Genomic DNA, 14,370 nt, shown 5'->3' on the forward strand with positions numbered 1-14,370 from the left:
TCGTGCTCATGAAAAATAACTAATTAAATCAACCACTCAATTTTTGAGTCCCTTTGTTAATTTCCCGGCACGTCAATTTGAAAGCAACTATAGCTTATAAGAGAGAAAAGGAGAATCAACTTATTTTCTCAAAAACGTTAAAACTAATTGGATTTTGCTATTATTAGTCTCGTTTTATTATCTTTATATTGTAAATATTCTTTTGGTAACTAAGTTAAATAGGAGAGTTGATCATTTTGATCTAATTAATTGATTAATTATTTCGATTCAATTGATTGACGGATCGATCAATTAACTGTTATGATTGATTGATAAAACTGACTGATTACAAAATAAATTATTGACAAAACTTAGTCATTGATAACCACGAATCAATCAATTAATATTGATTAAAGTATGATTAGACCATTAAAAAAATAAAACTCATAACAATTACTATAAATAAAAGTTTAAAGTATGATTATTCATATATATGCAAGATACATTTAATACTTTTACAATCGATCACTTACTGAATTAAATATTTGAAAAACGATTTTAGACGAATAAAAGACTTTAGAGAGTACTGAACAAACAAGAAATAAGATCAATCAAGAAAAACTATTTAAAAATTAAGAGATTGTTGAATTATGTAGAAACATTATCTTTTATTAATTTTTTTTTATAAATCACAGAACACACAATTATATAGATCACACGATTTATTTAATAAATATCTTCTATGGTTTCATAATTATGAATAAGCCATTTGCTCCACTGTGGATTGAAAAGGATAGGACCGTGCTCCGATTGACAATAGCTTGGATTAGTTTGTATTTATTTTATTCATATTAATTTATTTTTTTTAAAAAGTTGTAACTTAATTGCTCCGATACAGTCATTATCTTACTGCCAAATTACATCATGTAATACTTCAATTTTGTCCTACGTTAACCCTTTTTTCTTTCAGGAAATTATCACTTGAAAAAAGTCTAGAAAAATACAGAGTATTTATAATGTATTTTTTCAACTACAAATATTTTTTACAAAAGACAGTTTTCTAGGAGTATGTAGAACTATTGTAAAACAAACATCTATTTCTGATATTATATACAAAGAGAGAGGAATTTTATGGTATTATGACAAACACAATATATAAGATAAAAATGTTGAAATTTATGCTTTTAATTAATTCAGTAAAAATTAATCTATGACTGTATTGATATGTATAATTCTTGAAAATTAAATATTTAGTTTTACATTTTACATGATGAAGATTCACATATATATTATACAACTAGAAAGAGTTGTTAAGTGGTTAACATATAAACAACAACATACATTCATAAATACCTTTTTAAGAGAAATAAATTGTACTTTTACTATATTTAAGATAATCATGAATGTAAGAAAAATATATTATACTAAAAGTATATAAGCATATGTAATTATGTATACTAAAAGTATATGTTACTATCAAGGCCATAATACGCTACTCTATTAGTATAAACTAAAAAAAAAAAATCTTTAACACTATTATTCCTTCAATGTAATATGAAAAGATTTTAATTATTTCAGTAGCATCTTATCAAAATTGTAATCAATGAAAATAAGTTATAATTTCTAAAATTAAAATAGTTAATTAGATTCTTTTTGCGGAAACAAATTATTAAAAATATAAATGAAACGTAGTAGGAATAGAAATAGTACGTAGCCAGTAACTCAAAACTAGTCTTATTCATTTTCAAACAAAAAATGTTCTTTTTTTACTTATTAACCTATTTCATCAATATTTGAAAGTTTGATCTTATGTCAATTTAATTGAATCGAAAATAAACCCAAAATGTCAATTACTATGACATTTTGGGTTAAAGATCGTTGAGAGAGAATAAAAAATAAATTTTTCAACGAACATGATAATACTCAAAATAAAATAAAATAAAACAAAACAATACATATATTAATTAATAGTATCCTTCTACAGTGCATATAAAACATGTGATAGCAGAAATGTTTGGATTTAAAAATATTATGTATCGTTTAATGTGGTTTGTTTTTATTGATCGAGCAGAAAAATAGCCAGCTGTGGGGAGATTGGTAGAATGTTTTCTTGTTTAATCATTGAACATTTGGCAGTCTGAAAATATAAAATATTTAATTTATTTTTTGAAATAATGTCATCCTATCATGATTGACAGAAGCATACGAGTATTTGCAATGTTAAAGAGAAAAGAAGTATTATCTGAATTTGTATGTTTGAGATACATAGATCAAGGTTGCTGAACGGGAAGAGATAAGAAGAAGGTGAGAGTGTATAGTAGGGAATGGCAAAGGGAAGAGAAGGAAGAAACAAAGAAGGTGGTCCCAAAGGTGTGAGAAAAGGGCAAAAGACCAAACAGAGGGTAGAGTAGAACCACGTAATGACATTCACACACACAAGAGAGAGAGAGAGAGAGTTGTACCAACCAACCCCACCATCACTTCATCAACGTTGCGTAACCGTAAGCTCCATTTCCCTACACTCCTTACTTCACATGCAAAATCATCATCTTCTTCCAATGCTCTTTCTTATATACTCTTCTTCCATGTGATTCCCCTGACACACTTCAACCCCACTTCAACTTTTCTCCTTCTAACTCCCCCTCCTCCCATGGTTTCTCTCCATCGTCAACCATGCCCAACACCTTCTCCTCTCTCTTCTGGTAATCTCACACTCATACCATCTTTCGTTCGTTTCATGCTTTCACTTTCTATGCCCAACATGTCATTTCTTCACCCTCAACCAATTTTCCAAAATGGGCACCTATCTAAATGAAAAAGATTCAAATTATTTTTGGCAGTGTCTCAAAACTAATCATGGGTTCCAGACAGATATTCCAAAGCATTCTGTGTTTATAAATTATATCACATGTTCAAACGAGTTCTTATATATATATAAGGTTTGTTTTGGCGTGATTTTATTGTTGTTCGTCTTGGCAGGTGGATTGGTAAAAAGTTGCGAGGAAGGAACACGGTTAGTAATGGAGAGAGTGGGAACAACGACAACGTTGTCGCTGCCGTTGTCGTGGATGATAATCCGTTTGGCAGCACGGTAGAGTGTTACGCTTGCACGCAGGTTGGCGTGCCGGCGTTTCACTCAACCAGCTGCGACAGTTTTAACCAGCCGGAATGGGAGGCTTCGGCCGGGTCTTCCCTCGTTCCGATTCAGAATCGGCCCAATAAGGTTCTCGGGTTTCGGGCCACGTCCGGTTCGAATATTGGACCGTTTGGGCGGGTTTTGGATCCACGGAGCAAGCGCGTCCAAAAGTGGAATCGTGCGCTGCTGCTGGCGCGTGGTGTGGCGTTGGCGATTGACCCGCTGTTCTTCTACTCGCTTTCGATCGGGAGGGAGGGGTCGCCGTGCCTGTACATGGACGGAGGGCTGGCGGCGATGGTGACGGTGGCGCGGACTTGCGTGGACGCGGTGCACCTCTTGCACGTGTGGCTGCAATTCAGGCTGGCGTACGTATCGCGCGAGTCGCTGGTAGTTGGGTGCGGGAAACTAGTGTGGGACGCGCGTGAGATTGCGTCGCATTACCTGCGATCGTTGAAGGGGTTCTGGTTCGACGCATTCGTGATCCTCCCAGTTCCCCAGGTGAGAGGATTTTTCGTAATTTTCTCCTTGCTCACGCGCACACACACTAACAATAACGTCTTCGCTTCTATCTAGGCTTTGGGTGAGTGAGTGTAAGAAAAATTCACACAAAATAAAATAATATCAATCGGGATTGTTTTTTTATTTACTTGAAAAGAAAATATAAGAAAATTAATTTTTCTAATTAAGTGAAATTGATTTTTTTCTCTCTTATTTGCTTTCTATCCACACTTGCAAACATATAGTTTGGCTATAGATTCTGTAATGATAAGAGAATTAAAAAAACTATGGGAAACACATTCCTACCCTCATCCGTATTTTAAATTTAAATAATACAATTAAAAAATGTAGAATGCTAACATAATTTAAAAATTTAAAAATGTATGTTTATATTATTTTAAACAGAAAAGTTAGACAGTTATATTTGGTAAAAAAGTAAAATAGCATATATAGAAACATTAGAAGTAGTTAAGAAAAATATATCTCTCTTTTCATTAAAGGATAAAATTGTTAAATAAAAAAAAATAACATTAAAGGAAGGTAAAAAAACCATCTCCTTTCTATCATGATAATGATGATTATAGGAAACATATTTACTTTTAAGATGTATATTTGTATTTTTTTAATTTGAATAATACAATTTAAAATAGTATATAATTTTATAAAAAACATTTATGTTATTTGAAGTGGGGAAAAATTAGATATATATATATATATATATATATATATATATATATATATATATATATATATATATATATATATATATATATATATATATATATATATATATAAGGACAATAGAGATAGTTGAAAAATATATATTTCCTTTTCTTAAAAGAATAAAATCATCTTATAAAATAATATATCCACTTTATATAAAATATAGGCGATGATATAGATGAAAAAACTTCTTTAAAATTAAGGAGAATTTCAAATCCAAATTATAATGAAAATAATGGTAAGGAATGTCATATGCACTCTTTAAAAAATATTGAAGTTTAAATATTTAACTAGTAATTTGGATAAATTTGTTAATTTTTTACTATTATAAAAAAATTTCTAACTTTAGAAGTTATAAATTTCTCGTGAAAAATTAATAAAATTTGCAGGATTTTGTAGGATGTGAAATTAGGGTTTATAGATGGAAAATTTATTAATTTTTGGGTGGAAAAAGGTTAAAGACAATTCGATCGATTCCATCTGTGAAAGCGTAGGAATGTAAAAATGAGAATTTAGGGATTTCAGATAGCACAAAACCTCTACAGGAACCAAATATGCTTAGTTTTAAACACGGGATGTACCAGAAAAAGGATATTGGAAGAGCAAACTGTTCATAATCTAAATAAAAGTAAACAAAAGTGTATATATACATTTTTCTCTGTAATCTTCTTTATCCATTTTCTGTGTAGCATATAACATGTGTTATCTTAATATATCACTCATTATTTTATAATAGTTTTATACATAATAATTGAAGTGACCAAATTGCAATTTTTCCTGAAGTGAAAACAATAGTTATTGAATATTGTGTTAACATCTTTGACAATTTTTGAGATACAGTTAAAACTAAAATTCATTTCAAATTTTTTCCAACTCCTATTAAATTCAACTCAAGTTAATTTTTAAGTAAAATCTAAGCATACACTTAGTAATCAAACAGTCTGCACATACAGTATTGAAAGTTTGATTTAACTGTCTGCTACATTGCATCGAGTGTTACTGGAAATATATTTAACAGTGTGACAATGTTTCACAGTCACAAACACAATTGTCTTCATCCAAATGCTGTCACCTTCTTAATAGAATATACTTGAAAAGGCCAATAAAATAAACATATACCCTATTGCATGCCGTGTCTCTTCCTGTTTAAAGGATGTCAACTCCCTTTTGACTACATTCTCCTTCTGTTTGCAGGCTGTGTTTTGGTTGATAGTGCCAAAATTGATAAGAGAAGAGCGAATTAAAATCATTATGACCATAATGCTATTGATTTTTTTGTTCCAATTTCTCCCCAAAGTTTACCACAGCATCTGCATGATGAGAAGAATGCAAAAAGTCACGGGCTACATCTTTGGTACCATTTGGTGGGGCTTTGGTCTCAATCTCATAGCTTATTTTATTGCTTCCCATGTAAGTAAACCCCCTCTAACTAAAGTTTGAACCTTTCTATGATCAAGTTGTCACTAAATTCATTGCTAAAAAAGTGAACATTCTTTATAGGTTGCTGGAGGGTGCTGGTATGTCCTTGCAATTCAACGAGTTGCGTCGTGCCTTCGTCAGCAGTGTCAGAGAACTAATGGATGCAACCTTTCTGTGTCGTGCTCAGAGGAGATATGCTACCAGTCTTTGTCAGGCGCAATAGGAGATTCTTGTGGTGGAAACTCAACAGTAGTGTTAAAAAAGCCTTATTGCTTAGACGTTGAAGGACCTTTCAAATATGGGATCTACCAATGGGCACTTCCAGTCATATCAAGCAACTCTTTGGCTGTAAAGATTCTTTATCCCATTTTTTGGGGTTTGATGACCCTCAGGTAATTTGGTTAATTACCAGACTTTATGCTAATATTTCTCAAGTTAAGAAGTTCGTGCTTGTTCATGTTAGAATATGTATAAATCCATGCATCTGACTCAATGAACATTTATTATGCCTATGGGTTTGGCTCATGATGCTTCTCTCTCAAACCTGTATAGACATTTCGTTTGAATAACTCCTTTTCTATCCACCAGAACACATTCAATTTGGTGAAAACTAACAGTGCGTTTTGATAATTGTACTTGTGAAGTTTTTTTAGTGCAATTCTTTTAACAGTGTGTTTGATATATATTTTGTATTTTCGGTTTCATCTTATTTGATATTGCTTTCTTAGTTTCAATTTGTGATTTTCCAGTGGTCATTTTATATCTAAATACCGTATAGTTAATCAGTTAAACAGAAACATGTAGCATTGTTTTATCTAGTTGGTAGTTTTTTAATGAATTAAGATAATAGAATGGATTTGGGTTCATACAAAAAAATGTTTCCTAAATGCGTTTGATTGAGATGTATCCAAATGTCATAAAGCTTCTCGCTTGTTTGACTGAACATCTGTGTTTGAATAATACCTACTGTTCTTGCAGCACTTTCGGAAATGATCTTGAACCCACAAGCAACTGGCTGGAAGTAATTTTCAGCATATGCATCGTACTCAGTGGACTATTGCTTTTCACATTATTGATTGGTAACATTCAGGTATGCAAAAACCATTATTATTATAAGTATGAAAAGGTGCTCGTACTCAAACATGTTGTAACAAATGGGGTCATTCCCAGGTATTCTTACATGCTGTCATGGCAAAGAAGAGAAAGATGCAGCTTAGATGTCGAGATATGGAATGGTGGATGAGGAGGAGGCAGCTGCCATCACGATTAAGACAAAGAGTTCGCCATTTTGAACGTCAGAGATGGGCTGCGATGGGAGGAGAAGATGAGATGGAAATGATCAAAGACTTGCCTGAGGGGCTGAGGAGGGACATCAAGCGCCATCTTTGCCTCGACCTCATTAGAAAGGTAAGTAGTATTCACTCCCGAAAAGTAAAACATGTTGGATAGTATAATGCCTATAATAGTTGGTTAGTATCCTTAGATGTTAAATCAAGAAAAACAAACGAAAGAAGCTCGTATGTAAAACATTAGTTAATTTAACATTTTGTTATTAATAACAATGTTGTTGAAGCATTGACTACATCAGAAATCATAACAACTTTTAATCACTTTCCCAAGAGAAATTATTTTCTTGTGCAGCTGCTACATGTGTTTCTCAATGTTTGCATTCTATGCAATTCATAATTTCTTCTGGGTTTTTTCGCCACTTCTATAACCTTCTAATCTAAAACGTTTAGATAATCATTTTATGGATTTTTCTTCTTACAGTCACTTCAGTGGTAACTCAATAAAGTTTTTATTGGGCTACCACCACTTAACCGACAACCTACAGATATTTAATGTTGCAAACTTCATGCTTTAAGATGCCTACTTGTTTGTAAAAAGCAATATTACAGCAGAGGGAAATTTACATCATCACTTTGTGATGTGCAAAATAATAAGAGCAATGTGCAAATACCCTTTTGATATGGCTATTTAATCAACCATAACTAAAAAGTAGTTATTTCTGTTTGACAGGTTCCTTTGTTCCACAACTTGGATGAACTTATTCTTGACAACATCTGTGATAGGGTGAGGCCCTTAGTGTTCTCTAAAGATGAAAAGGTATTAATCACGTAAACAATTTACATCACCCTTTGCCAAATTTTCTTCCAAGCATTCCATGTGCAAAAGACTTGTCATTTTGTTAATGCCCTTGTGAAACAGATAATAAGAGAAGGTGATCCTGTACCAAGGATGGTGTTCATTGTCCGAGGACGCATGAAACGCAGCCAAAGTCTGAGCAAAGGCATGGTAGCCTCAAGCATTCTTGAGCCAGGAGGGTTTTTGGGTGACGAGCTACTTTCATGGTGCCTTCGCCGGCCGTTTATAGATAGACTTCCGGCCTCCTCAGCCACATTTGTGTGTCTTGAATCAGTAGAAGCCTTTGGCCTTGATGCAGAGCACTTGAGATACATCACTGATCACTTCAGGTACAAGTTTGCCAACGAGAGGCTGAAGAGAACAGCAAGATATTACTCATCCAATTGGAGAACCTGGGCTGCTGTCAACATTCAATTTGCTTGGAGACGTTACAGGCAGAGGACTAGAGGTCCGGTGACGCCTGTAAGGGAGAGTGGAGGCACTGAGCGCAGGCTCTTGCAATATGCTGCAATGTTCATGTCAATAAGGCCACATGACCATCTTGAATAAAGGCTGCTGTCCATGTTCTTCAAATTGTTGTTGCTTCCTGATCCTCAATAAAACTGTCTCAGGTCCATTAAACCTTATGATTTTTGAAGTTGTGGAAGCCATGGAATCATTCATGAAATGTATACTAGAAAGCAAGAAAGTGTGAGTAATTGCAAAATCATTTATTCCCTGTTTGTTCATTTTATTGTAAGTTTGACAGTGATTTTTTTCATGGGATTTGCATCTTGAGCAATCTCCTGTCGAGGCTTCTAGTGTTTAATATAATAACTGATTGAGAAGAACTAGTCAGATTTAGTTACATTATTGTACGAGAATTTACCCTGCTATACGAAAGGGTGACATAGGTTCAATTCTTACGGAATTCATGTTTAGAGAGAGACACAATGAACTTTAGATGGGACCAAGTCTCACACTTGATCCAATATTTATGGAATACTTTAAGATCTAACCAAGAAGTCCAAAACTCTAAATATGAGATTACATAAGAAAAAAGAGGGAAGGAAAATGAATTTTAGTGAGTAAACTATGTTCGAGTAATTATTTGATTTCAGAATATATACAGACTAAATTGAGGTCATACCATACAGTAATTTAAATGTGAATTTAGTTTATACATACAATTTGCCTAAATTTAATACTTATGATTTCTAATTGTTTGAGAATAGCATTAAATTATTTAAATAATTGAAATTTAAGTGAAAAACATCAGAGACACATCGATTTTTAATTTAATGCATGTCTCTCACATGACTAGTAAGATCTTAATCTATAAAAATTGGCAATTTTGGAAACCAGGAAATTTTACGAAATCATGAGTGAAGTGAATGAAGAGCATAAAGTGGTTTGCTTCCTTGTGAAATTCCTTATAACAGAAGAGAAAAACTAGTGGGGAAGAACAGAGTTAAGACAGGACAGAACAGAACAAAACAGAGCCTTTCCTATGTTTTCGGCTGTGTTGTGTCCAAATTTGGTGATATTGTGATGAAATGAGGTCATCATTACCTCTAAATATGGCAAATCATTTCTGCCAATCCCATTCCCAAATTTTTCTCTCTTTTTGTTACCAACCTAACCTATCACAACATGGGTCACGAAGGTCCTCATCATCTCACCTCCTCATCAGCATCTCTAGGGTCTCCTACATTCCTTTGGAGCCCTAGGTTTTGCTGTTTTATGCTATTCCAATTTCAGAGCCCCGATCTGCAGCTACATGTTCCGCTTAATTAAGTATCATCATTGATCACAACCAATTTCTCTCTCTCCCTCTCTGTCTTTTGTTTTCGTTTTTTCGTTGTTGGATAATGTGGCTGTGAAAAATCACATATTTGTTTGACGGTAGTAATCTGGGAAGGAAAATTTATGCCCAAATGTTTTATCTTTTTGAAAAGGGAATCTTAGAACAAAAAATATACAAAATTTGATAACTTTAGCCCGACCGTTTGTTCATCTTCTACCGATCATAAATGCAATTTATGATTGATACTTTTGGAGGATGTACTCTCTTGCTTATTTCTGTGATATTGTGTCGCAATTATCAACATTATGGAAAATTGCGGACAAATATGGTCCCGTTGCGTTGTGGAGACCTCAAAAACCATAATATCAAAGACTATGGTTTAAAACCTTTAACAGCCTGATGTTGCTTAAAACCTATATTTTTTGTTAAATGATTAGTATAATGGCACTTCTATATAATGTTGTTTGAATTCTATTTAATTCTTAGTATAATATGAAAAAAAGAACCGACAAATACTTGTAATGCTTCCATGTTTTCTGAGTTAGTTGAGAATGAATATTATTTTCCTATAAGGTTTTGTTGCTTCCATGAATACTTGTAATATATAGAGTAGAATATGTTCCATAAAGCTTCATGAATCAATGATCAATAATGGCTTAAAATAAGTCAAGTTTCTCAACATTTTTGTTTTATGTTTGTCTTTCCCATCAACTATGATAAGAATAGTGTCTCCTTTGAACCAAATCTCATCTCTCTTAATATTTATTGTTGACATTATCTCACTTCCCTTTTAGACAGTTCACTGTTTTTCTTTTCTTTTTCTTTTTGATTGTGATTCTAACCCTTATCACTATATTTTACAACCTTTTGTCATAGGTTCCTTGTCAGTGTGGAACCTGGCATATCAACCTAATGGGATTGAAACTTACAAAGCAGGAACCACCCAAAGCTGAGGACCTAAGTGTACATCATCACATGATTAATTACCTAACCAAGAATTTTATTCGTAACTTGGTATCTAAGCAACGTAGAAGAATGCTTATAGCTGGTTATGATCTTGACATGTCATATATCACCGATAGAGTATTAGCAATGTCATTTCCTTCTCAACGAATGCGAGCAATGTATCGAAATCCTCTCTGGCAGGTTAAATCTGTGTTGGACATGAGACATTATGAGCATTATAAGGTGCACCTTCAACTCATAGTCATGTATAGTGCATATCTTTTTTCTTGTCTACAATGTATTGGAAATTCATCATGATTATCCATACTTGTATAGTGGTACTCTAATTTGTATGTCTATTGAACTATATTGTTCATTTGCATTTTTTGGATATAAAGTATTGGTTGTTTTGTTCTATAAATTCAGAATTTCTTTTAGTGTGTCTTTGTCATTTAATCTAGGCTTGGGCATTGGCAGTGTTAGTTTCTTGTACCAATCTTTCAAATGGAACTGATGTGATGTTTATTTGATGAAAAAGACCAGATTTGCCCCCTTGAATTCAGACCAATTATTTGTGTACTTGTGATACATAGAGGTCGCTTGTGGGTTATTATGATTTTGGTTTTTCATTTCTTGTTACTGATATTTATTTTTCTTCATTTGTCTGATATAACTTACATCTTCATGAAAGTGGATGAAACTATCATTACCTATTTTTTCATGTTTACTGTGAAGACTAATCAATAATCTTTTTCTTGTTCAATCTTCTGACTTGGTATCAATGACAAATGACAGTTGTAGAGGCTGTTGTTTGTACTTATCATTCTACTTGTTTCCTATCCCACTATCACTCATTGCTATAGCTAATGAATACCACTTCTAAAACTTTCAGATCTACAATCTCTGTATAGAAGAAAGTTATGATCCTGCTCACTTTTATGGACGTGTGGAAGCATACCCCTTTGATGATAACCATGTGCCATCTCTTGAAATGGTTAGAGATTTCTGTGAAAGTGTGGATTCATGGCTGTCAAGTGACCCAAAAAATATTGCTGTTATTCATTGCATGGTATGACAGGTCACACTTCCTGTTAGAATCATTAGCAAATTTCAAATAAGATTTAGAATTCATCACATTAAATTTTGGGGAAATAAATAACTCAATAAATATCACAATATGCTACAAATGGGCTTATGTTGTTATGGACTTCACTTCATCTTCAGAATTAAGCCTTCACTTATCTAAATTAGTTTTAAAGTTGTTTGAAAGTTTGCCACAAATGGCCTTAAGTTCTTATGGACTTATGGCTAGCACTCTTGATGATCCTAGAAGCTTGTATTTGATATTTGATAAAGATTGTGCAGATTTGTTCCACTTTAAACTACGTATAAATCAGAGCCCTCTTAAATATAAATGTCATTTAAAAGTAAGCGAAATTTTGGTTGGATGCTTCCAAGATTAATTAGTTTGCTACAAAGCAGAAAATTATTTAGATGTTAAGTTTACAAGCAAAATACTTTCTCCTCTAGCACATCAAACTACAACTAGCTACATTTTTTCTTATTTGTATTCTTTTACATTATGCAGGCAGGAAAAGGTAGAACAGGATTAATGGTGTGTGCATACTTAACTTATTGCGGCATGTCAGCAGATGAGGCTCTTCAACTGTATGCAGACAGACGAACAACCAATAATGAAGGAGTAAGTTAAATTAGGTATAGTTCCAACAATTTTAAAAGTAAATCTATCTTCACTAACAAAAGTTTTTGCTAATGTTTATCATTTTCAAGAAAGCAATGACTATACACTAATGGTAAACTGATAAGAAATGGTTCTGAATGTGAAAATAATATGTACTTTCTTTCAAATCAAGGAAGTTAATCAAAGAATTTAGTTCACTTAATGTTATTGCCTATGTGGGATCAGGTATCAATACCAAGTCAAAGACGATATGTGGCATATTGGGACAGTCTACTTTCAAATTGTGTCCCAAGAGAAACTGGAAATGGAACACTAAAAGTGAAGTTGCCTCCACCGTCTAGCAGAGAATTACGGCGTATCCGGCTTTATGATACAGTCAACATTGACACTATATTCTTTGTCATCTCAGAGCTACAAGAGGCTAGTTCACCACTATTTATGATACAACAATGTTTTTAATACTGCATTATCTTTCTGGAATGGTTTATAAAGGCCACGTTATATTTATTTTCTTGTTGGCATGCTAATTTTCACTTACTGAGGGCATGCTAATTTGGATTGTTTACATGTTAATAGTCTCATTTAGGTTGGAATACTTGTACAAAACTGGTAATTGAGCTAATTATTACTATTATGAACATCCCTAAATAATGAATTAGATATAAAAGTTGGTTTTTATTCTCATCAAGATGGGTTTTGTTCACAGATTCCTAATCAGGTGTATCGTCCACCAGTTGAAGCTTACCGTAGCAGCTGTAGACAGATTAAGAAAGGGTATCAGAGAAACAACAGCCCTCGGTATTATATATCTGTTCTTGAAGATGATAGTGATGGAAAGCAATCAGAAACAGAAGAACCTCGTATTGTAGTTCAAATGGACACAGAGAGTCCTGTTATATACCAGAAGTCATGTTTGGACCATTACTTTGATAAACCTATACAAGTAAGTAATCAATGACCAAGAATTTAGTCCTTTTGTAATCAGTTTCTTTCCTAGCACCCTTGTATTGGTTTTGCTCATTTATGTTTTACAAATTGTGAAAAAATAATATGAAACTGCACAACATCAAGAAGTATTGGTTTTTTGTCATGGAATTCTTTTACTAATATCCATTTTCACTTCTACCAGCAAATGTTCTGATTTCACTTTAAATATTTGGACAGGTAAGTGGAGATGTACGTGTCATATTCTATGAGAAAATGATAGGTGGTCGCCTTTTCTACTGCTGTTTTAATACAGCTTTTATTAAGAACAGCTTGCTTCAGGTAATCTCATCGCATCCTTTATTCTTGGTATTTTTTGTATGCTGATATATTTAGATGGAAGGGAATTATAGCTTCAAATTTGATCAAAACCAAAATAGCAAGAGTATGTCCTTTGTCATGCAAAATCTTTTCAAGGTGAGGCTTATAAAACACTGGTATTATGTTAGTAAGCAAGGAAATGTAAGTGAGTAGACAAAACAAACTAGGTTATCATGATTTAACTACAGGATATTATTTTAGCAATACAGCTTTGAATATGAAATGAACTTCATATGGCATGTCATGTACAGTTAAGTAGAAAATCTAGGGTGTTGACAGTGTTCCCTTTTGAAATTTGTAGCTCACAGTACAAGAGTTGGACAAAGTTGGGAAGAAGGGAAGCTCAATATGTGGTCCTGACTTCTGCCTAGAATTATTGTTTGGTCCTGCTAATACAGGATATTCGTCATCAAATATATCCAATGATGAACACTCTAGTGATGATTCTTTATAATACTATTTCTAAAAATCTTTACATAATATGAAAAGTCCATATCCAATTAACTTGTGTAACGTATTCCTGCAAAATGATCCCAACCATGAGTCCCTCACAGTGCCATGTAGCAAGTGCATTCATTCCTCCAACTGTCTTGCTGTATATGTTTTCATTGGCGAAAGGCATGGGGAGTAAGTGTAATTTTTTGTATTATGTTAGTCATTGAGTAGCATTTGGCTGAAGATGAGGTTGAGAGCCTTTTAATGCAAAATTTCACCAATTTTCTTGTTGGATTT

General features: G+C 33.2%; 2 protein-coding genes across 2 annotated transcripts; both read left to right on the plus strand.

Moving 5' to 3' along the window:
* Positions 1-2,395: 2,395 nt before the first annotated feature.
* LOC108329198 (cyclic nucleotide-gated ion channel 2) lies at positions 2,396-8,730 on the plus strand. Its single transcript, XM_017563293.2, has 8 exons — positions 2,396-2,681; positions 2,959-3,613; positions 5,531-5,746; positions 5,837-6,147; positions 6,734-6,845; positions 6,926-7,162; positions 7,775-7,861; positions 7,964-8,730. The coding sequence occupies exons 1-8, from the start codon at positions 2,653-2,655 to the stop codon at positions 8,447-8,449; spliced, it is 2,133 nt and encodes a 710-aa protein (XP_017418782.1). The 5' UTR covers positions 2,396-2,652; the 3' UTR covers positions 8,450-8,730.
* Positions 8,731-9,193: 463 nt separating this feature from the next.
* On the plus strand, positions 9,194-14,351 carry LOC108328909 (phosphatidylinositol 3,4,5-trisphosphate 3-phosphatase and protein-tyrosine-phosphatase PTEN1). The gene is made up of 8 exons (XM_017562810.2): positions 9,194-9,676; positions 10,563-10,874; positions 11,524-11,700; positions 12,220-12,333; positions 12,559-12,753; positions 13,040-13,276; positions 13,498-13,599; positions 13,940-14,351. Exons 2-8 carry the CDS (start codon positions 10,599-10,601, stop codon positions 14,090-14,092), a joined length of 1,254 nt encoding a protein of 417 aa, XP_017418299.1. The 5' UTR covers positions 9,194-9,676; positions 10,563-10,598; the 3' UTR covers positions 14,093-14,351.
* Positions 14,352-14,370: the final 19 nt, after the last annotated feature.

The sequence above is a fragment of the Vigna angularis genome, chromosome 2, assembly GCF_016808095.1.
Source record: "Vigna angularis cultivar LongXiaoDou No.4 chromosome 2, ASM1680809v1, whole genome shotgun sequence".
In the NCBI taxonomy this organism is placed as follows: Eukaryota; Viridiplantae; Streptophyta; class Magnoliopsida; order Fabales; family Fabaceae; genus Vigna; species Vigna angularis.

Excerpts from the sequence above, each read along its gene's own strand:
- LOC108328909 (XM_017562810.2), top strand. The coding sequence starts at position 10,599 with ATGGGATTGAAACTTACAAAGCAGGAACCACCCAAAGCTGAGGACCTA. Across the intron at positions 10,875-11,523 it reads GACATTATGAGCATTATAAG|ATCTACAATCTCTGTATAGA; the intron begins GTGCACCTTCAA and ends TAAAACTTTCAG. Across the intron at positions 13,277-13,497 it reads ACTTTGATAAACCTATACAA|GTAAGTGGAGATGTACGTGT; the intron begins GTAAGTAATCAA and ends ATATTTGGACAG.
- LOC108329198 (XM_017563293.2), top strand. The coding sequence starts at position 2,653 with ATGCCCAACACCTTCTCCTCTCTCTTCTG. Across the intron at positions 2,682-2,958 it reads ACCTTCTCCTCTCTCTTCTG|GTGGATTGGTAAAAAGTTGC; the intron begins GTAATCTCACAC and ends TCGTCTTGGCAG. Across the intron at positions 6,148-6,733 it reads TGGGGTTTGATGACCCTCAG|CACTTTCGGAAATGATCTTG; the intron begins GTAATTTGGTTA and ends CTGTTCTTGCAG.